General features: G+C 46.3%; 1 protein-coding gene across 2 annotated transcripts in view; it reads right to left on the reverse strand.

Moving 5' to 3' along the window:
- DAPK1 (death associated protein kinase 1) overlaps window positions 1-21,637 on the reverse strand; it is a 146,571-nt gene that overhangs the window by 39,748 nt on the left and 85,186 nt on the right. For both annotated transcript variants that reach the window (XM_080942326.1, XM_080942327.1), the window contains exons 4-9: window positions 4,641-4,779; window positions 3,404-3,533; window positions 3,188-3,236; window positions 3,075-3,101; window positions 1,717-1,869; window positions 1,347-1,392 (exon numbers count right to left, since the gene is read on the reverse strand). In XM_080942326.1, the coding sequence (XP_080798452.1) occupies window positions 1,347-1,392; window positions 1,717-1,869; window positions 3,075-3,101; window positions 3,188-3,236; window positions 3,404-3,533; window positions 4,641-4,779 (544 nt within the window). The remainder of the gene's footprint in view (window positions 1-1,346; window positions 1,393-1,716; window positions 1,870-3,074; window positions 3,102-3,187; window positions 3,237-3,403; window positions 3,534-4,640; window positions 4,780-21,637) is intronic.

Here is a 21,637-nt window from a genome sequence, read left to right on the forward strand (position 1 = left end):
GGCTGGGGTGTAGCTTGCCAGGTAGAGGGTTTTCCCAGCATTCAGAAAGCTCTGGGATTGACCATATAAACCAAGCATGTTGGTGCATGCCCACAATCTCAGCACTCAGGAGGTAAAGGCAGAAGAATTGGAAGCTCAAGGTCACCCTTGGCTACATCCAAGATTGGAACTAGTCTGGTACACTTGGAGCCTTCTCAAAATCGAGGTGGGAGATGGGGTGGGGTTTAAACTCCGCCCTCTATCTCCTGATGGCTGAGTGCTGTGTATAATACAGAGGAAGTGCACATAGGACGAGAGGTGAGCTTGTAACCACATTCAGTTACTCTATCCTACAATGACAGTTTGGGAATTGTAAGAGGCAATGAGATAACTCAAGTTGGAAGGAACCCTGGAGGTATGTGCATTTGGCCCATCCTAACAGCACTCAAAAAAGTTCACTGTGCCTTGTTCAGTGTATACACTTAGGCACAGGCCTTACCCCAAGAGGGAGAGGAGGAGCAGAAGCCCTATGTAACGCCCACTGATGAGGTGGTTGGTTTTGTTTTCAACTACTAGATACTTTTATTGTGAATCGGATCTTTAAATGTTCCCAATACCTCTTATACTAAAGGCTGGGTGGCCAGCTTCTGCAGCTGCCAGGAGGAAGAGCAATTTTTCTAACCTGGTCTAAAGAGGGTAAGTTCTTAAGGAACCTACTAAAACCGTGGCCCCTTCCTCCCACCATCCTGGCTGGCTCCCCTCCAGCTACCATAATGAACCTTGTTATAGCCCCCCGAAACAACAGAATCCACTGACCACAGACTGAAAACTAAAACCCACCCAAAAATCAACTTTTCCTTCCTCAATGCTCTTTCCTGAATTCTGCCATGACAACAGAAAGCTAACACACTCATCAACCTCAGTCCCTTCTATTTTAGCCAATTCAGCTTTGTTAGCCCAAATACCGATAGGGCCAGCAATTTCATGTGTCAGGGTCAAGTGCTCCAGCAAAACGGCAGCTTCCCTACCAGGGGTATGTAAGGAGGATGTGGCATCTACAGGCCTTCAGGGTTTCTCAAAAGATTCTGAGATTTGAAACATCTATAAGGGCAGGAGACATTCGGTTTTCAAACACTGCGTTTGTGATAACCCTACCGTCCTCATGAAACACGTCTGCTCAGTAGACTCAGCTTCTCCCTGTTCTTACAGCTCATTGTTCACCCTGTCATTATTAGGTAATACTCCATGGCACCGCTCGATCTTAACACTATGGTACCAACAGTCAGCTAACATTCCAGCACAACCCTTTGGCACTCACGCCGGTCAACTGGAAATAATCAGAAATCTAGTATTAGTAAGCAACTCACTTTGATCCAGGGGTGCTGCAAACTGTCCTGAATTGTCATCCTCTTCCTTCGGTGGGGAGAAAGAGGAAGGAGAAAAGATCCCGTGAGATTGAAATAGCACTAAGGTTATTTTCAGGCTGGGTCAGCCAAACAAACAGATACTCTGAAAAAGTGGGGCCTGAGAGAAGTACTCCAACCCCAGACTCCTCCCAGGGCAGGGACTGAGCATGAAGGCAGCAAAAAGGCCCCGGTTTCTGAAACACTTCCTTCCGGGAAATCTTCCTTTGGCAGGTGGAACAGTGAGTGTCTGACAAAAAGCAGCACAGAACAGATGCTGGCTGGTCTCTGGTCTCGGCCGCATGCGGCTCTGCCTGAAAGAGGGGACGCTCACTTTGGATCCTTGACCAGCAGTCTTCTGATGAAATCTTTGGCAAGGGTACTGGTGTTACGGAAGAATTCCTCCTCAAAGTCATAGTTGACCGCAGATACATTCGCTAATGTTTCTTGTTTGGTGTCTCCAAGAAAAGGGGAGGCCCCACTTAGGCTGTTAAGAAAAAAAGGCACAAAAGGCATATTAACAGAATATTTAAAACTAACTGTATAGAATTACTGCCTCTTTTGTTCTACAAGGGGGAGACAGCACACGGGACTTAGTGTGGAATGAGTCACATCGAAATCCAGTCACACACCGTGGAATACTGAAGGGTGATGAACAAGAGTATCGAACTTGCAGAGGAAACCTGCTGAAAGCTCATTTGGAGCTGGGGAGATAGCTCAGTTATCAAAGTACCACAGTTCCTGCTCTGCAGATGCATGGGAAACTGAATCTGGGCCTCTAGATCCCACATGAAAAGGCAGGATCAGTGGTGTGTGACTGTAACTGGGGCAGCGGGCACTGAGCAGTAGACAACTGGATTACCTAGATACCCGCACCTCAGCAGCCAACCAATGTAGCCAAATCTATGAGCTTAAGGTCCATAAAAAAGCTCTCTCTTAGAGATGCAGAAGTGGCTCAGCAGTTAAGAGCACAGACTACTCTTCCAGAGAGGACAAGGGTTCAATTCCCAGCAAACACATGGTGGCTCCCAACTGTCTATAACCTCAGCTCAAGGGCTCTAACCTTCTGAACTCCAGGGCACCAGGATGCATATGATGTGTGTACATACATGCAGGCAAAAGACTCATACACACAAAATAAGAAAAAAGGAAAGACAAAAAAATCCTATCTCAAAAAAAAAAAAAAAAATAGAAGTAAAAATAGAATAAAATGATCGGTTGTACCCATGTACTTACACTGACAAACACAAACATACCAACACTCACACACCTAGGCACACACGTGCATACACACACACACGCACACACACACACACACACACGCACGCACACTACACACATGTATGTATATGCACACAGACATGCACACACATACATGCCCACACATTCACACTAGTAAGCACACACAAACACACCACCGTACATGGTCATTTGAACCAAGAATCGTTTAAAACAAAACTCTTCTATTTTCTCAGCAATGGACAAATAATTTTCACCATAGATTATGCTACAATTACTGTCAATTCATTTTGATTTAGAGACAAATGTAATTAGCATAAAGTAAATATGTTTTGAGCATGCAGGATGAAGATGTTTAATGAAGGGCATGCACAAGCTGAAGGAGCCAACAGGATCTCTCCGGTCAGTCTCAGAGCAAGAAAAGATGACATAAATTGTACACTTGATACTTACAGGATATAGGTTATTACCCCGATGCTCCTGCACAGGAAAATAAAGACAAAGCCATGTTATTAAAATAGTCAAATAGATCAGGAAGAAAACAACACCAAGGCTGTGCTCCTTACCACATGTCTGCCTCAAGACCAAGGGGCTCATAGTTGACTATCTCCGGAGCTGAGAGAAAATAAAGACTCGTTAGCTTGAAAAACTGCAGGCCAATGTTTTATCACCATGTAACAAACAGAAACAGGGACAGGGAGTGAGTGGGCTTAGAGCCGGGGAGGTGCTACCGGCGGACTGGGGATGAAACAAAAGTGAGCCCAAGGGCAGAGAAGATTTACCCACAAACTCTGGTGTCCCAAATATGTTTTTGAATTCATTTCCAAAGTCAATTTTATGGGCCAAGCCGAAGTCGATGATCTTGATCCGAGGTTTGGGCACATTTCTATCCAGAAGCATTATGTTTTCCGGCTTGGAGTGAGAGAGAGAGGAAGGGGGGGCAGTAAACAGAATGGTCCTTCTTCACTCAAAAACAACAAAGAAAACAAACAAAAACCAGGCAGCCAAACAACTAGCAAGCAGATAACAGAGAGCGAATGACAGCCCTGGGGAGAGCAGGTTTTAGCTCGGGTGTCTCCAGGAGCCTCTGAGGTAAGAGGCCAGGAAGCACTTGGTAAAGAAGGGGGGCAGGATGCAAAGGCAGGCCTAAGATGTTCCATTTAGGTAGGAGCACAGCCCTTCTTGACAACTTGCATTTCCAGTAAGCATAGGTAAGTTGAGGCTGCGCATGTCACCTCCTACCCTCTGGTGCTGGCAGCTGACCAGGGAACACTTATTAATGGGCGTTTGCCAGCTCCCTGGTCAGAATCAAGACATCAAGCAGACGAGCACTGGCCGAAATTCACCTTATGGTGTGAGCAGGTGAATACGGGGGAGGGGGGGTGGACACTACAGCTTTGCTCTAGGAAAATGATGGGCACTTCAGTCCTCTGCAGCCTTGTTCTAGCTCAGTGGCCTGCACCAACCTGTGGCTCACCTCCTATCAAGCTAACACTACAGCTTTCTACTGTCCCTGTGTTGTCTTCCTTTCCCAAAAAAATGAGTGAGCTCCCCAACAGCTGGGAACAGAGCATACACATTTCTAATCTCCCTTCCAGCCTCACAAAGACCCTACACCCAGCCAAGGTCACAGTTGGGTTTCCCTGGTAGTAGAAAGAAAAATCAGGACCCAGGCTCGTATCAAATAGATTCAAGATACTTCCCACCCAAAGTTGACAACAGGATGATAAAAGTTGTCCAGCCAGAAGCCAAAAATGGCCCAGTGTCAAAGAGGCATTGCTTAAGAGCCTGGCTGATAAGCCCCTGGACAACTTACCAGGCATTCCTGACTGTGACCATTGATCTCAAGCTTCTGTACCTCAAAACAGAGATTGGGCATTCCAACTTAAGGCAGACATTTTATGCTGGTGATTTACATGATTAATTCCAACTGTCTTTACTCGGGTGCCTCAGCTTCTCTTGGCCAACAAGCCATGGCTAGCATAAGCTGACATGCAGCTTCCATTCACACAGTGTTACCTTCAGGTCAAAGTGGGCAATCTGAAGTGAGTGTAGGTAGTAAACACCACTGAGAATCTGTTTGAGGAACTCTGTGGCTTCCTCTTCCGTCAGGGATTCCTTCTCAGCCAGGAAGTCAAACAGCTCACCTCCTGCAACACTGAGAGTCAGGAGCCAGGGTTAACAGGGTCGTCCTCCCTCCATGTGTGGGATTTGTCATCTCCTAGGTGACAGACAACTTACAGACAGGATTTCAGGAAGATGTGCTGAAACATCTCCTGGTCCTTCCCCAATGTGCTACATTCACAAATGAGGGAACAGAGCAAAGAAAATCTGTGGGGAGTTAAAGAGGAATCTCACCTATGTGTGTGCTCACAACCTAGGTGTAGGTCTCTCTGCACCTTCTTGTTGAGGCACAACTTCTCTCTGAGCCCCGGGCTCCCCATTTTGGCTAGACTGGCTGGTCAGCCATCCCCTGGGACCTGCCTATCAGGTTACACAAGCCAGTGTGCACACACACTTGGGCTCTCATGCTTGTTCAGCAAACACTACCCACTGAGCTGTCTCTCCAGATGATAGTGTTTCTTTGCAATATTTCAATTACATTTCAAACTTAGAATTTTTAACTCTCTGGTCGGGGCTGGGGAGCAACATTGCAAATTTGTGTAACACTCACAGAATAACCCATCCTGTCTGTGAAACAGTGTCCAGTATTTCAACTGATTTTAAACTGGTTTTTAACATGGTGTCATAAGGATTTTCTTGAGCCAAATATTTGTTTATGAGTGGATATGTACACCTTGACAAAGACCATTTAAAAAGCACATTTGCTAATAAATTAAAGAAATATCTTAGTTGCTGTGAATGAAATTATGCAAGTCTGCAAAGTGCACGGCTGGAGAAGGATTTAGTAAATCTGTCCCCATTGCCAGACAGTAAGCATACTGAGGTCAGAAGTCAGAGCCCAGAGCTGTCGGTGACTCTTGGACACTCACTGCCTCTAGCACGGTACCAGGCTCGCAAAACCTTTTCTATCCAGTGAAGAGAACAAATTCTTCTAAAACTCTATGGTGTTAACTAATGGGAAATCACAGGGAGAATTTAATAAGAGTTCGTGTAAGGCAATCTTTATCAAGTTCGACCATCCACAACATGACAATTAAGTGTGATTATACACATAACTGCTATATTCTTTATTGTTCAGCAAGACAACTCCATAAACACCATATCTAGTGATACTAAACCCATTCAGTGTAAGCATGCAAATGCTCCTTAAAGGAAAGCTCTCTCCCACCTCCTCAGCCTTCTTCTGGAAGCTGGCTGCTTGAGCTCAGGCTCCACTGGCCTCAGAACTGGGGACACCTTGTTAATGAAGATCCTGGGCCTTTACAACCTGCTACATGAAGGTTTCCGAGAAATTCAGACTGAAAGCCTGAACACTTATAACAAGCATTCCAAACACTAGGAACTACTTCTTCAGGGGTTTAACCTGCAATCCTTCAGCAAGCCCCACGTATGCACTGGGAGTCTGGTGACAAGCCCTGGGAACGCCAGAGGACAGCAAGAGCCAACAGAGTATGAACCTTATCAGTGAGGTACCTGACTTTCTCACCTGCACGCCCAGCCTAGCTGTGGGAAATACATTCATGATCCTGCAAATACTCCTGACCATTGTTCTCCACTTGTTCCCCAAGAGAATGTGATGCCTTTGTGCTATTGGATCAAAACAACAAGAGAACAGATCGTTCAAGTATGGGGAGGAGGAGGAAAATAGAGGGAAAACGAGACTGGCAAAGGACCCTGCATGAAGAGACGGGCCAGCCTTTCTGTTCCTCCAGCCTTTCTGTGCTCTCTGGGTTGAGAGGGGCAATGCTCTTCTCTATTCAAGAGACCACCCACACAGCACATCCAGATCCAGGGAATCCAGATTAAATTCTTTTTCAGAAATAAAAGATTTATCCATCTCATTCTGTGTAGGAATGTTTTACCGAATGCAGGTAAGTTGTAGTACATGCATGTCTGGTATCCGTGGAGACTAAAAGAGGGTGTATGATCTCCTGGGGGCGGAGTTACAGACACTAAGCGGTCACGTGAGTGCTGGGAACTGGAGGCTGGTCCTGTCGAAGAGCAGCTAGTGCTCTTAATCACTGAATCTGAATTTTCTCTCAGCTGGCCCCGAGTCCTGAAGATATCTCTTCTCTCTGGGTTTCACATTCTATCAGTTGTTGGGAGCCACAGAATAATCCTTTGAAGGTTTGGGGTTAAAGACACAAGGCAGAGTTCTGAACAATAAGGGAAGGAGGCTGTATCCCCAACAGCACAGGACGTAGGATTCAGCAGGCTTGGACCTGAAAGTTCTCTGCCCTCCGGTCTTTCTCAGCTGGCCCATACTGCTAAGCTTCCCTGGGAGAAGGAAGGAACAGAGGAGCAAACAGAATGAGGCCTTTCTGTTGCAGTGAATAAAAGGAGGTAAACTTTGATCCCTTGCTAGTGCTGGCACCAGTAGGGCCACATGGCTCTGTGGGGTATCTTTACCTCAGCGGCTCCATGCTGCCCTCAAGCACTCGAAGACCCTGGCTTCCTTTGACCCAAGCAGTCCACGACCACCCCAGCATGTTGTTTTCACTCACTCTCCCTTGGCATGTTGTTGCCAAGCCTTGCACACACACATCCCAACTCCATGATGGGCTTTGTGCATCCCACCACTGCACCCTCTTTTGAACTCAATTAAGTCTCCACATCAGAGAACACACCAAAATACTCTGATCCAATTAGTATGATGTGATTGGCCCACCTGGAAAAGTCCGATCATCCTGTACAATTCCATCCCTTATAAAATATTCCTAACAACCTTATCCATATAGAGATGCACCGAGAGAAACATCCAAGTCTGCTTCCATGTTGTTCCTTTTTGAATCTCTCACTTTCTCTTTTCTCTCACCTTAGCAAAGCTTTGTCCCCGCCTCACTCTCCATTGTCAAATCAGGTATCACCATGACATCAACCTACACCTTTCCCTGGTGGATATAATATTCCTCCCCACTCCACTCTCTGCCTCAGTGACACTGGTTATGGCTTCCACACATAATCATACCTTTTCTTGCCCACGAGAAACATGGGCTGTGGTCTGGCTGTTCCTGTTGGTGCTTTGTCTTACTGTACCTACAGTGTTGCATACAGCACACAGATGGATGGGCCCTTATAGCAACTCTACCAACCCTTCTTCCTGCCTGTCCCAGGTTGTCCCTGCTGCCCTTGAGCTCTGGGCTCTGTCCTCTTCAGTGGATGGTTCTCCCCAGCACCTCCCTGCTAATCTCTTTCTCTCCAGACCCAAATCTCTCCACACCAGGAGTCCCGGGCAATGTGAGGCAAAATTACAAACATGGGTGGTCCCAACTCAGATCCTGTGGGGTTGCTCAGCCTCACAGAGACTCTGATTCTTTTCCTATAAAACGAGGAGCCAACCACACCTTTTTAATAGAGCTGTGCTAAAGTTCCCAAGCATATCTGGGCCCTTTATGGTTAGCAAATACTTATATCTTTCTTCCTGCTCGGCTTCAAACAGAAATTCCTCCCACAGCGGCAGTTGTGTGCTAAAATATTTAACAATAGCTCTCTGGAGTTAGGGTTAGACAAAAGCTATTCTCAAGTGGCCACTGCAAGCCACCCACACAGTATTGAGGGGTTGGAAATGTATACACACATCAACCCCCATCACGTGGGTGGTTGGCTCTGGCATGATGCAGGCCACTGTTGTCATTTAAAGATGGCTAGACAGGATCCTACACTGTGCTGCTCTGCACATGAATCCTGTCATCTTCCCTCTCATCTATGGCTTTACTTGTAGAGTGTCAGCTATGGGGAGGACTCAGGTGACAATGTGCCCCACCCAGGGAAGGCCTTCATTGGTAATGCGGGCTCATCCCACTTCAGTCCCTTCTGTATGACAACATTTGTTGACTATCCACAAAACACATAGAGGTGCTCTAAGAGACAGCCGCAGATGGGCTGGAGAGATGGCTCAGCAGTTAAGAGCATGACTGCTCTTCCAGAGGTCCTGAGTTCAATTCCCAGCAACCACATGATGGTTCACAACCATCTGTAATGGGATCTGGTGCCCTCTTCTGGTGTGTCTGAGGACAGCTACAATATACTTATATATAATAAATATTTTTTAAGTAGAAAAAATTAAGAGAGACAGAGAACTAGAGACCCCCAAGTAAAGAAGATCTTGGACCATCCCACCCAGTGGAGAGCACAGGCATCAGATTTTACACGGATAGATTCCAGAACTCATGAGAAAACTGGTGTGCCCATTTTAGACCATGACAGCAGACATCCATGGGGCCACTCTGTCCCTGAAGGACTTATTGTCACCCTACTCAGCAGCTCAGTGGATATACCATTGGCTTGCCCCAGCCCCAAAGCTCTTCTTTGATACAGAATGCTCCTGAAATCAAGGTCATGCCTTTTTCCAGGAAGCTACCTAATCCAGCAGCTGATTAACCTGGGCCTGGAAGCAGGGGCTGTCAGCCTTCTTTAAGATTACACATGAAAAACTGCGCACTTTAGGGTGCACGGTTTATCTCAGCTGCTCAACTCAGCCAGCACAGTGTCAGTGTAAATGGGGGAAAAAGAGTAGCTTTTAAAAATATATAAATTTAATTTAAGATCAATGGAAGGGGTGACAAGAAATCTGGAGAGCAGATTAAGAGCAAGCTGAGCCTTTTTGGAGAACTTTAAATTCCAATGCTAACACACACACACACACACACACACACACACACACACACACATGTACATGCACACACATTTACACACACATTTACATACACACACACATGTACATACACACAATGTTTAAAGCACAAGCTCACAGACACTCTCTGTCTCCACCAAGAGATGGGAACACAAGTTCTTTTTCACCAGCAACGCCTCCTGAAAGGATTTTTTACAGAGTTTTAAAAGCTCTGTGGGCTCCTGGGTAAGTTACACAGTCAGTGGGTTGTAGAAAAATTCATTTTAAAACTGCCCCCAATTATTACTTTGCAAGATTTAAGTCTCTAAAATAAATATCTGAAAGCCCTGACTTGTGTTAACAGCTGCCCCCGCTCCCAAATGTCACTGGATTCAACTCTGGATTAGCTCTGGTCAACCTACAGTGCTGAGGACATTCAACTGCTGGCTAGTTACCAGACTTGGCCCTTTTCGAGGCAACTGCTAGATTCCTGGGGGGCTGGGAGGGGCATGTCCTCATCTGGTACCACAGATGAGATTGGGGAACATCAACAAGTCTGGAAACATATTGTGCACAGACTTCAGGGTACAGGTCTGGGAGTGGCCTGCCAGGGGCCTGAATGGTCTTTAGCACGGGAATGCCCAGTACCAAATGTGGCCTCAGATGTGGGTGACTGAACCCTAGTTTTACTGTCGATGAATGAGGGAGTGGGAAATTCAGTCCTGCAGGTCTCATAACCTAATGATTAGGGGACACATTTAAATACAATTTCCTTGAACCTGCTTGACTAGGTCCCCGAATCGGCATTTAATAGGGTCTTTAAAGTAACCTTTGTGCACACTGATCCCGAGCTTAAGACAGGGACATCTCAGCTCCCACTTTGCTCTGACATTCTAAGATTCTATGAATCTCTGTGGCAGAAGGTGATGTGCTCTGTGTCACTCCAACCCCTGAAGCATCCTATGAAAGCCTATCTCTTGATCTAGCTCACTATCTCTTGATATCCTAGAATACAGAGTCTCTAGGAGGGCCCAACAGATGTCTCACCGACAAAAGCATCTCCACCAAGACTGACAACCTGCATTCAATCCCTGAAACCCATACAGTAGAGAAGTGACTCTGGACGGTTGTCCCTGGAACTCTCCATGTGTGAGCGTGTACACATGCACACTTGCACACCCACATATATAAGCAAATAAATACATGAATCTGATTTTTAAAGGAGAACCTCATCTTCTACAGTCATGGATGAAGAATGTGGGCAACTTCTCATTCCTGGCAAGGGTTCTCACGAACGAATAAAAGGCAGAATTATGACCTTCTTCCATCATTAAGATGAAGACGTAATGCCAGAAAAGCATCATGGTTTAGCAGCAGCAGCAGCAGCAGGCACCATACCTGTGAGCTGCAGAGAGGATGTAGGAGCTATTCTACATCCTAAGCCACAACCTCTAGTCCCACCAGCTCCCAGAAAGCCTCGCCAAGCCCTGAGATGACCATACACTCAAACTCAAGGCCAACCCGTCAAGCGCCTTCCATTTTACTTCTTTCTTCTTCTTCCAGCGTAAAGACAACTTTATCTCTACCCGTTTGCACAGAGCACCAGGACGGTGGAGCCTGAACGCTGCTTTCAATTCAAAGGTAGGCTGTGCCATGACATCTTTGGAGGAGAAACCCTTCTTAGCTCTTGAGAGATACAGCATCAGGTCTGCTGCAGGCCGCTTGCTGTTCACACCTTGCGGCACATCACATCCCGCAGGGCCACCACCCTCAGGTAGGTGGTTGTCACACCTACGACGGATTGGCATAAACCACAGCCTTTCCTCCCCCGGCTTCAGAACACTTACTCATTTTCTGATCCTCTGCTTGGATTTTTACAAGGGATCAGGAGAAAGGATGCAGGGGGGAGGAAAAGGTGGGGGGCGGGGAATGGATGAGAGCTGGCATGAAAATATTTCAAACAGATGAAGTAAGAATTTGTTGGAGGCTCCCAGAGGTGATGGCGGAACCATCCGTTCAGCTGGGAACAGGCAAAAAACTGCAGAGAGAACAATTCACAGTTCTGCAGACAATGGCCCAATATACCTGAGATTGGAGAGGCCTTAAGGTGATTACTGTGATGGGAGGGGAACCTAGGGTTTCTGGTTACTATAAGGAGCTTTGGACCTGGGGTTTCCCAGACTCGTTTGCAGTCAAGGTAGGAAAGACCTAGTAGGTAAGGGCTCCAAGTATCTATGTCAGGTGATGTCATGAGCAAATCCAGATGAGAAAAAAGCAGAGTCAGGAAAGTAGAAAGGAAGCCTGGGGTCCAAGTGAATCCCTAACTGCTTGGCTAACAGGGTAGAGTGAACACTTAATACTCAAAACATGAGGCTGGGCCACCCTATCCATCAAACCTAAAGACTATAGATGGTCTTAGACAGTATATTTTAAGAGAGAGGTAAAGTTGGAAAATTGTCAGAATTTTCATTGCATTGGGAGTGTGACTCAGTATTAGGAGTACTTTAGATTCTGGGTCTGTTTCTCCAGCACAAAAGAAGGGAGGAGGAGGGAAGAAGAGAGGAGGAAATTATATACACAAGGCAATAAAGACTCTCAGCTCTTAAGAAATTTAGATGCAGAAATTCATACTTAAGTTGGAAAGAGGACAATTTTGACTAGCAGGGTATCAGATGAGAAGTCTACTAGGAAGCACATGTCCCTCTGGATACCACATTTTAGTGTCTAGTGGCAGATGTCACTATGGGAGGACTATAGATATGTAAAGGAGACTCAGCCCTCAGACTGTCTGTATGTTGGTACTGGATATCGTTCTCTGGGATATGAACAAATATCTATTCACCAGCTATGGTTCAAGTGACAGACTTGTCAAGATTCCACCCAAGTCCAACTCAGTGAACCAATAAGCCTATTGGGTTAGTCAGTTTACAGGAGCATGGGTGACCAGGAAAGACCACATGGCCACATATCCCATACCTCATCCTGGCAATGACATCAGGCATGTGGCATCATGGAATCTTACTTTTGGTTCACCTCCCACTTCTTACACACTCCAGCACCTCCCAAAATCAGTAGAGCTGGAATTGGGAAGAGGGTAAAGTCTGCACTCCCATGTGAGGGACCCCAAGATGGTAGTGGGTTTATGCTATTCTGAGAGGAGGAGGCCATATTATAACATGGTACCCTAACCATGACCCTGGAAACAAACCATCATCTCCTAGCAGAAATATCCTCATCCACTTAGCCCGGTGACCTAAATCAATGGCCATAGTCAACGTACTGATGAGAATGTTCAGGAGCAGCACCACTTTAGGCAGGATTGTAGAGGAGGTGACTAAGAAGGAAAGAGCTAAGAGACGAGATTCCCCCTGGCACCTGAGCCATGTAGATTGCTTGAACTAAAGCACTCATTCCAGGGGAAATGAAAAACCCAACAGCCAGAAAGCCCTGCAGCATATGCCAAGGCTCTTTTTACTTTAATGGCTTCGGCCCAAGCTTTGGAAACCCACAGAAAAAATTAGGCCAATCGAAAGTGGGGCAAATGGAGAAGCTGGGGCAGCCAGAGCTCTCTTCAGCTTGGGTAATTACAACCGGTATTAGAACAAAGGGCCAGTGGGACATAAACCAAGATAAGACAGCCATAGATGGAGGATGGTTCCAAAAACAATTTATCTTGTCTAGCTGGAGACAAGGGGAAGTGATTATCCAGGGGCTGTGTGACTTCGGCTCCTCCTCCCCAACCTGGTTCAACTCTCCACTAAAGGAACTAAAATGACAGCTCGAGATTGCTGCTAATGACCTGGAAATCTAGGCCAAAGGACCACCAGTCCATCAGAGAGAGCACAGCAAATGCAAAAAGGTCACATTGCCCCTGAGACACGCATGTGGAGAACTGAGCTCCTCGTGCGCACACAGGAGGCTCTCCCCTCACTTTGAGGGTGTGTCTTAGGGGAAGAAGGAAAGCCAGGGAAAGAGAAAGATGTTGGAACCGAAATTCAATTGTGGGTATGGAGGTTTCTTATCACTTCCTCCTTGTTAGCCATTTTCGTGCTAAGAAGCCCGGGTGTTAATAATGGGGAGCAAGGCCAGGGCAGGAAAGGAACCAGGAACCATAAAGAAGAGGTAGGAAGTGAGGAAAGCCTTTAGCTGACCGCCTACATTATAAGGAAAGGGAAGAAGCAGTGTGCAGCCTTGTTCTGCTAGAAGATGTAGCTGGGGGTAGAGAGCCAATCCCAGGAGAGTTGCTCAGAGACGAGATCAGCATGTTCCTTTCAGCAACATAGTCCAGGGGCATGAAAGCAAGACTCCATCTTGAGCAAGCAGACCTTTGATCCTCTGCCATCCTGATTTCCTTCTATGAGCATTGGTTTAGCATCTGATCCATGGTGGGCAGGATTATACTACATGTCTCTGGTGGGTTCAGCCACCCACATGACACAAATCTAGCGTCGCAGTATGTTTTCAACTCCTGAAGCCCCATCTACTGACCATCCTTCCAGTCAGACTACCCTAATCTACCCACATCTGGTGGGAATACAATTTCCCCTGGTCCAGTGCTGGTAAGCTACCTGTTCCCATTAAAGAAAATTGCTTTAAGCATGGTAGGTCACAGGAACTTGGGCAGCAACGCTGCAGGCATTCCTTCTTCTCCTCACCCCCAATACCTACCCTAGACAGACTCTCTGCTGTTTCTAAGGACCAGAAAACTTTCTCCTTGCTAGCCTCTTGGACTGACTAGGACTTGGACCACTTTTACTAGGCACTGTGCTTGTCTGCGTATCTCCTGGATGTTTAGTGTATCGGAACAAACAAAATTCTAGCGCTATCCCAGAGAGCACACATATACTCTAGTAAATGTAATGGTCAGTACACTTCTAAAGGTGAAAATGAGATAAAACAAAACTATGAACATTGTGGAAGGGTAGACAGGAAGCCAAAAAGAGCCAGGGGAGCCATGGGCTAGCAAGGAGACCAGAAGTTCACATTAGACTATTGAAGTTTGAGGAGATCCATTTGGGTAGAATGTTGATGAGGAGGCTTATGGGCCTCTGAGAAACCTAGTAATATCATCTTGGAGGTCAGAAACACCAGGAAGCAATGGTTAAGTGTCTTGAACTGCATACATATTAAAGCATTGCGTGCCACATTTTAGTCAGCTGAAACAGAAGCCCTTTTACTTACCATAGAGAAACAGAGGGCGGAGTCAACTCATCTGAAGATGGACCAAGGCTCAGCAGAGAAGAAAAACAAACAGGTACAGGTTGCTTCCTGCCTCCATCAATACAACATCTATTGTAACCATTCTGTGTGTGGATGGCTCTCATCCCTTCTGATGAGTGTGGATGGCTCTCATGTCTTCAAATGACAGAGAAATCCAAGAGGTAGAAGCAGATATACTGAGTGTCCAGCGGGGTGCATCACCCTGGCAATGAAAATCTAAACCTGCCGAAGCCCCGACCTCTCTGCTCTCCCTGTCTCCACCTCCCATTCCAACAATGGTCTCATTGAGGCAGAAAATAGGGAAAAGGAACAGAAGACTGATCTCCAAAAGGTGTGCCTTCCTTTGAAATTTTCTGATGGGCCCACTGCTTTTGAAAGGAGAGCTCTACTCACTTGGGGATAAGTGGACTTTCTTCAGTAGAAGGACTGGGTCCCAGGAACTGTAGGGTTTCATCATTCACCTCAGTCTCATGGGATCAGAAAAAAAAAAATCAAGAGAACTCCTTTACAGCCTACTTCTTCAGATCTCTCTTCCTTCCCTAGTTAGCTGACCTTTCCCAAGCTCCCAAGCACCCCCCCTTGCCATCCAAGCGGGAGAGAAACACCTTGCTCTTAGCGTCTGTAGCACACTGTTTCCTGACACTTGTTCTTCCTGAAGCATCAAGGTGACAGCCCTCAGTTAAGAGGCTCACGATGTTCTGTGTGCCCACCTGCTTCCTCACAGGACTCAGAATGATTCAACACACTGCTATCTAAGAAACTCCGTTGCAAGTACTTTTATAGCCATCACGTAAGTAAAATAAAAATCATCAACTCATAAAGAAAGATATCTCACTGGGTCAGCTCCCAGTTCTAAAGCCACGCCCCGCCTTTTCATCCCTCTGAGCTGCCCATGCTTTATGAAACCTGACATTGAGACCAAGCTCAATCTTAAGTAGTATGGCACATAAAGTTGACATTGTCTTTTCTTCAAAGGAACGTGTCGACGGGGCACACATAGGCACATGCAAGCGGGACAGCAGAGCCCCACCTCAACACCTCATCATTGTCCATCCTCATACAGTTCGGGGAAATGCAAGGAAAAAAGAAAGAACAAAAATGAATGTAGAAGTTGGAGAAAAGACAAGAGAAAGAGGTAGAAAGATCAGAGGTCCTCACAGTCCTGACTGGCTTTTCAGAGTCCTCTTTGAAATTCACTGGGATAGGTGTATTTTGAGGTCACTAGGATTCAGGAAGCAGTCCCTACATATGACAAGGATCTACACACATGAAATCTTAACGAAATGGCCACCTACACAGTGACATCACCAGTTGACATCCCAAGTGAATAGGGAAATATCACAAGTCCCCATGCCTAGATAAAGAGCTATAGGAAATAAATAGCTACCAAGAGATGGAGAATCGTCTTCTCTAGGGATGAGATCCCTAATAGGTTATTCAATGGTTAACCCTAACATGTATGCATACAAGTAACACTAAATTCACTCAGCAGGTTGTGTATGTGTGTATACATATGTACATATATATGTGTGTATATACATATATTTATACGTGTGTGTGTGTGTGTGTGTGTGTGTGTGTGTGTGTGTGAGATCATGATGTTGAGAGGGAGGGGGTATGGGAGTATTTGGAGGAGAAAAATGATGTAAATATAGTACTCAAAACATAAAAATAAATGTAAAGATATTTTTAAAAAAAATAACCAAGATAGTCTAGAAGTGGTAAGACAAAAGTTATTTGGAAATAAAAATTAGGAGAAAGAGCATTGAATGCAGTTGTTTATAGAAATATTTCCACTTGCCTTCTAAATAATTTTTTAAAAGGATGGGCCCAAGGGGCTTACAGATAATTCTGGAAAGATTGTTGCTGACCTGCTGTGGACCCTGGTTAATAAAGCAATGACCCCAAGGACCTGAGGTGGTCATGCTCCCTTGTGGAGTAGCAGCTAAGGGAGAGTTCTGCCTCTAGCTTCTTGTGTCTGGCTCTAACTCAAATACCATCCCAGAGTTCTGGGCATATAGGAGCCTGAATATGGCAAAAAGTGTGAGCTAAGATTGGATTCCCCAACCTATAGCCCTCAAGTCTCAGGGAGAGGGGAGCACACTGTGAAGAAATATGAATCCACAAGCGCAGCCCCAAACAAGGACAGCCCATGACTGGGACAGAAGCTCTGCGGGGTTGTTTCAGTCCCAGCTTTGAGATGTGCAGCTTTCAAGAGAATCTCACCAAGACAGGAGAAAATGAAGCCCTGCGATGAGGCAGTGTAAAGAGGCCATGGGCACCGTGCAGTGGACAGACCCTGCAGCCCACGGATAGGGGTCAGCTACTTGCATCCCAAGTTCCCCAAATCTTAGAGATAAAACCTTGTTTAGATATAAGCAGAGGGTCCCCATAATCAAGGTGACCAGCTCCTGTGTGGAGCTCACAACATTCTAGACAATGGAATAAGAAACAAAGCAGAGACCCTTCAAAGCACACGGCCAAGAGCTCAGACACACACACACAAGTCAAGCCGTCTACACAGTGAGTAAAAACACCGATTAATAACGTAAGGAACGCTTTTCAACTGGCCTGCCTGGCGAGAATAAAGGATGCTTGAGAGACACGAGCACAGGGCTTCAGTTCTCAAGAGCACGCCTGAGTGGAAAGCCATCTACTGTACGTGGTCTAGTCTGTTGTGAAAGGCTAAGGCTGCTGCCAAATGTTCTTGAATGCTCTGCTCTTGCCTAATAAGAGATACTGAGGGGCGGGGTGCCAGGAGAGCTCTTGAAATTGCCTTTGTGAGCAAAAGCAAAGGACCAAAATGTCTTAAGAGCTCAATCTCAAGTGAAATCGTCGATCGATCTCCTCTGTGTCACAGACACCAGGGGAGAAGCAGGACTGGGGGTTGAGGGGGTGGGGGGTTGCCTGAGAGATGGGGCTCCTAAACCCCTCTCACTCTCTTGATCAGCTTCCCCTCCTGTTTACCACTTTGCCTAGAAGCATCACTTTTAAAACACGTTATCCCGTAACTGGCCTTTGGCTCTTGAAGAACTCTCCCCGTTCTGGGTGAGCCAGCCCAGTGTCTGCACCATACCCAGTGCATGATGACAGGAAGGCACAGTTTCTGCGCTGGCGACTGCACCTCTGGGTCTCGTTAAGGAGTAAGCAGGCAGTGACCTTACAGAAGGCGTCTCGCTCATACAATCTGTCTGCCTCAAGCAACTTCCTCTGGAACGTCCTACCCCAGCCAAACCGAGAGAGCCAAAAGGAATGGCTGTTTAAAAGGGGATGGGTTTTTAGTCTGTCAAAAAGAACTGTCTGAAGATCGGGCACAGCGATGTGCATGCAGTTAATACCACTGTTCAACATGAGGTATATGTTATGTATAAACATGGTTAGAACGGTAAATCCTACATTGGGTGGGTTTTGTTGTTGTTTTTACCTTGAAAGAAAACACCCATACCAAACTCTGATCTCACACACATGTTTTCACCCACACACACATAGAAACAAATGCACACATGCATACCATACACATACATAAAAGTTTTAAAATATAACAAGCAAAATGTAACCATTTAAATGAAAAACATTATTTTCATGACCTGCATTAGCACCTGTGCGCGCACACACACACACACACACACACACACACACACACACACACACACACACACACGGGAAAGGCTTAACACAATTTACCATGTCACCTGTGTAGAGGCCAGGATTCCAAAATCAACACTTGTCCATTGCTTCCTTGGTTTGAAGGAGTTCCACGCACCCCTCCACTGTGACCACCACATCTCACTAGTGTTCTCTCTACCGCCATTCTCCCTGCATCTCGGTCTGCCCAGGGTCTTCTTATAATGGCACCAACCACACTGGTTGAGGACCCTGCATTACTCCAGCCTGACCTTGAACGAACTGACCACACTGGAAATCACCCTTTGTTCCAATAAAATCACATTCTGAGAAACTATTAAGAATTTCAATATATTTGAATATGTGGGCATAACCTAACCACTAACAGCTCCTCAAAAGACAGACCTAGCACAGCATCCACATCAGAACATGTAAAAAGCACCAGTGCTTGGCTAGGATATAGCTCGATGACCAAGTGCTTGCATACAGCGTTCCCAAAGCCCCGGGCTGGACCTCTAGCATTACACAAATCCAGGCTTAGTGGTACGGACCTATGATGCCCCTTGAGAGTTACAAATCATTCTTTTTACATGGCACTCTGATCCTAGCCCAGGATCGATGAAGCCCTGTATCAAAGATTGTTAATTAGTTATTAATTTTTTTGTTTTGGGTGTTTTTTGTTTTTCTTTTGATACAGGATTTCTCTGAGTAGCCCTAGCTTGTCCTGGAAATCACTATGTAAACCAGGGTGGTCTTGAACTCACTGGGATCCTCCTGCCTCTGCCTCCCAAATGCTGGAATTAAAAGGTATATGCCACCACCCAGCTAATTAGTTTTTGAGTCCCTATGATGAAAGTCTAGAAAGGAATGGAAAGCCCTGTCTTCTGTAAGCCTTTCTGCAGACTCTAATAGATGCTATTGCTCAGGAACTTAAGTTTCCACACACTGTCCAATGTTTTAAACTACCTAAGTTTTCTAGTGCTGACTCCATTGTATCTTTCAGGGAAATCTAGATCCTCTAGAGTTTTCCATCTAGAAACACCTACCTAAGGTGGCTTCCTCTGTAGCAGGGGTACCTCAATACCACTGCTCACACGAAATGTTCTCAAACCAGGACTTCTGTAAGGCCACAGGTGACTTTCACATATTGTTTCATCCTCTGATGAGTATTATAAACTGACTATACTGTCCACGGCTTTAAAAAATAACTAGATTAGACTTTAATTTTAAAAAAAAGAATGAAAACTTGAAAGATCTGGCAATCTGGATCTTAAAATCCAATGACAAACACCTTTGGTGTGCGACAGACCAAATTGAAATGCTATATAAGCACGGGTGTGTCCAATTGGCACCACTACACACTTGGAGTCAGCGTCGGTGTTTACATGTGGATCAGAAGTGTTTGTGTGGTGCTAGTAGCTAGTGGCTGAGCCTTTAGGGAGGGATGATTCTTGAAGGAAGTGAGGTCGCTAGAGTGTACCCTCCAAGGGTACTAAAATGCCTGCCCATCCTCACTCTCTGTCTATTTTCTGGCCATCATGGAAGGAACAAATACCGCCAACTCACGCTCACCACTATGACATGCTGCCTCTACTTGACAAAGCCAAGCAACCATGATCTGACAACTTTGAACAGTGAGTCGAAACAAAACCTTCTCAGGCATTCCAACACGGCTACAGAAAGTTAGGCCACACCGCCAATGCTAAGTTCTCTAGGTGAGTTACAGAATGATTCGAGCGCATGCCAAAGTTCCGTGGTGGCTTCACCGTGCAATGAGGTGGGTGGGCAAGAACTCGGGCAGGAGAGATCATTGCCTCAGCATGACGGCGGTACAGAACAATGGCGTGTGGAGGATGCGAAGTCGTGATTGCGGGATGCAGCCTATGCCTCCTTCCAGCTTGTTCTGCACTGAGCTACTATGGGAGGTAGCTCGACCGTGAACAGACTGCTCTACCATGCAAGTGGCAGGAGGGAAACTCTTCAGCTTACAGTTACTTTTCAGGGTTGCCAAGAACATAAGGGCAGAGCACGGCCAAGGGTCTGACCGTGCTTTGAACACAAACAAAAACGAATGGTATCTACACGGAGCTTATCAGAGATGCCTTTTCAGATCCCTGCAGGGTGGCTACAGAAGTGTCTTACTCGAGGGGAGTAAGGTTGGCCTTCACGGAATGAATGAAGCCCTCCCACCTTATGGAGAGCTGTCTGTTTCACTAGATCTAATCAAGTCACATGTGGGTCTCATCCCAAATCACCCAGAGCATTTTAACCAAATGTCTGAACAGCCTTACAGCTCAGTCAGTGACACATACTGGAACCACCCAAGCCACACATATACATTGGGGTGAAGTGACAAGAACATCAGCCCCGGGGGCTGCTGGAATCTATGAAGATGCTCCTGACCCCATGGCAAAGGAATCATCTTTACGACCCTCCTTCCTACTTCCAATCTGAGCCTTCAAGGTCGCTGCCGCACCGTTAGCAACACAAAGCTGGGCAATGTCAAGCACCTAGCCACATACTTGCAGTTAAAAACAACAACACTGCCAGTGCTGGTGCTGGCAGGGTGACTGAAGCTACCCACTGCCCGGGAGGCTGAAAAGTGAAACTTAATGCTTGAGGAACCAAGCCTGGCAGTTGCTGGTGGGATTACCACATTTCCTAGCAACCCCACTTCTAAGTGCTTACCCAGTGGGTGGGGACACGTGTGTTCACAGGAGTCTGTGAGTGTTGAGGACAGCTCCACTCCTGACTACAAAATACCAGAGGCAGCCCAAATATCCACTGGGTAACGGAAAAATAAGCCTGCCCTTTTATCCAGATGGTAGAGTGCTACTAGGCGGTTCTTAAAGGAATAGAGTGCGTGCGAATCTCACGCTGAGTTAGGGGAGCGGGTCTCAGACTATACATTGCCGGTTCTGTTGGCAAGTTTGGCGGTTAGGGCATAGAGATGGGCATAAAAATGGCCCAAGGGATGCTGGAGTCTGTAGAGTGTAGGGAGAGCTGTGGGGCTGTCCTGAGTCATGATCTGGGAGTTCCCTGACTATGCCTGCTAACTTTACCTGAGCCGTGCAAGCATTTCTACAGCATCATTTAAAAGACCAGACAGGAATTTCAAAAAAACCACAAGGTTAAAAAAGGGGCTGTATGCCATCTCATTTTATGTACCAAGAAAGGGAGCTGTCAAACAGTGGGCAGGCACACTGGAATTAGAGAGCTCCCAGGGATTGAATGGCACACATGACCACTGAGGACCACCAGGACCAGCTATCAGAGCATGAGCTCCACCCATTCCTCTTTCCCCAATCGGACATCCAAAATGCCTGCAGAGAAACTCCCCAAGGACCCTCCACTGGCTCCTTCCTCTCAATTGCAAGAATAGGCTGATGGCCTTGGTGGCAGTGGGTCCCCCACACAGCACAGGCAGGCAGGGATC

The sequence above is a fragment of the Micromys minutus genome, assembly GCF_963924665.1.
Source record: "Micromys minutus genome assembly, chromosome: 1".
Taxonomy (NCBI): Eukaryota; Metazoa; Chordata; class Mammalia; order Rodentia; family Muridae; genus Micromys; species Micromys minutus.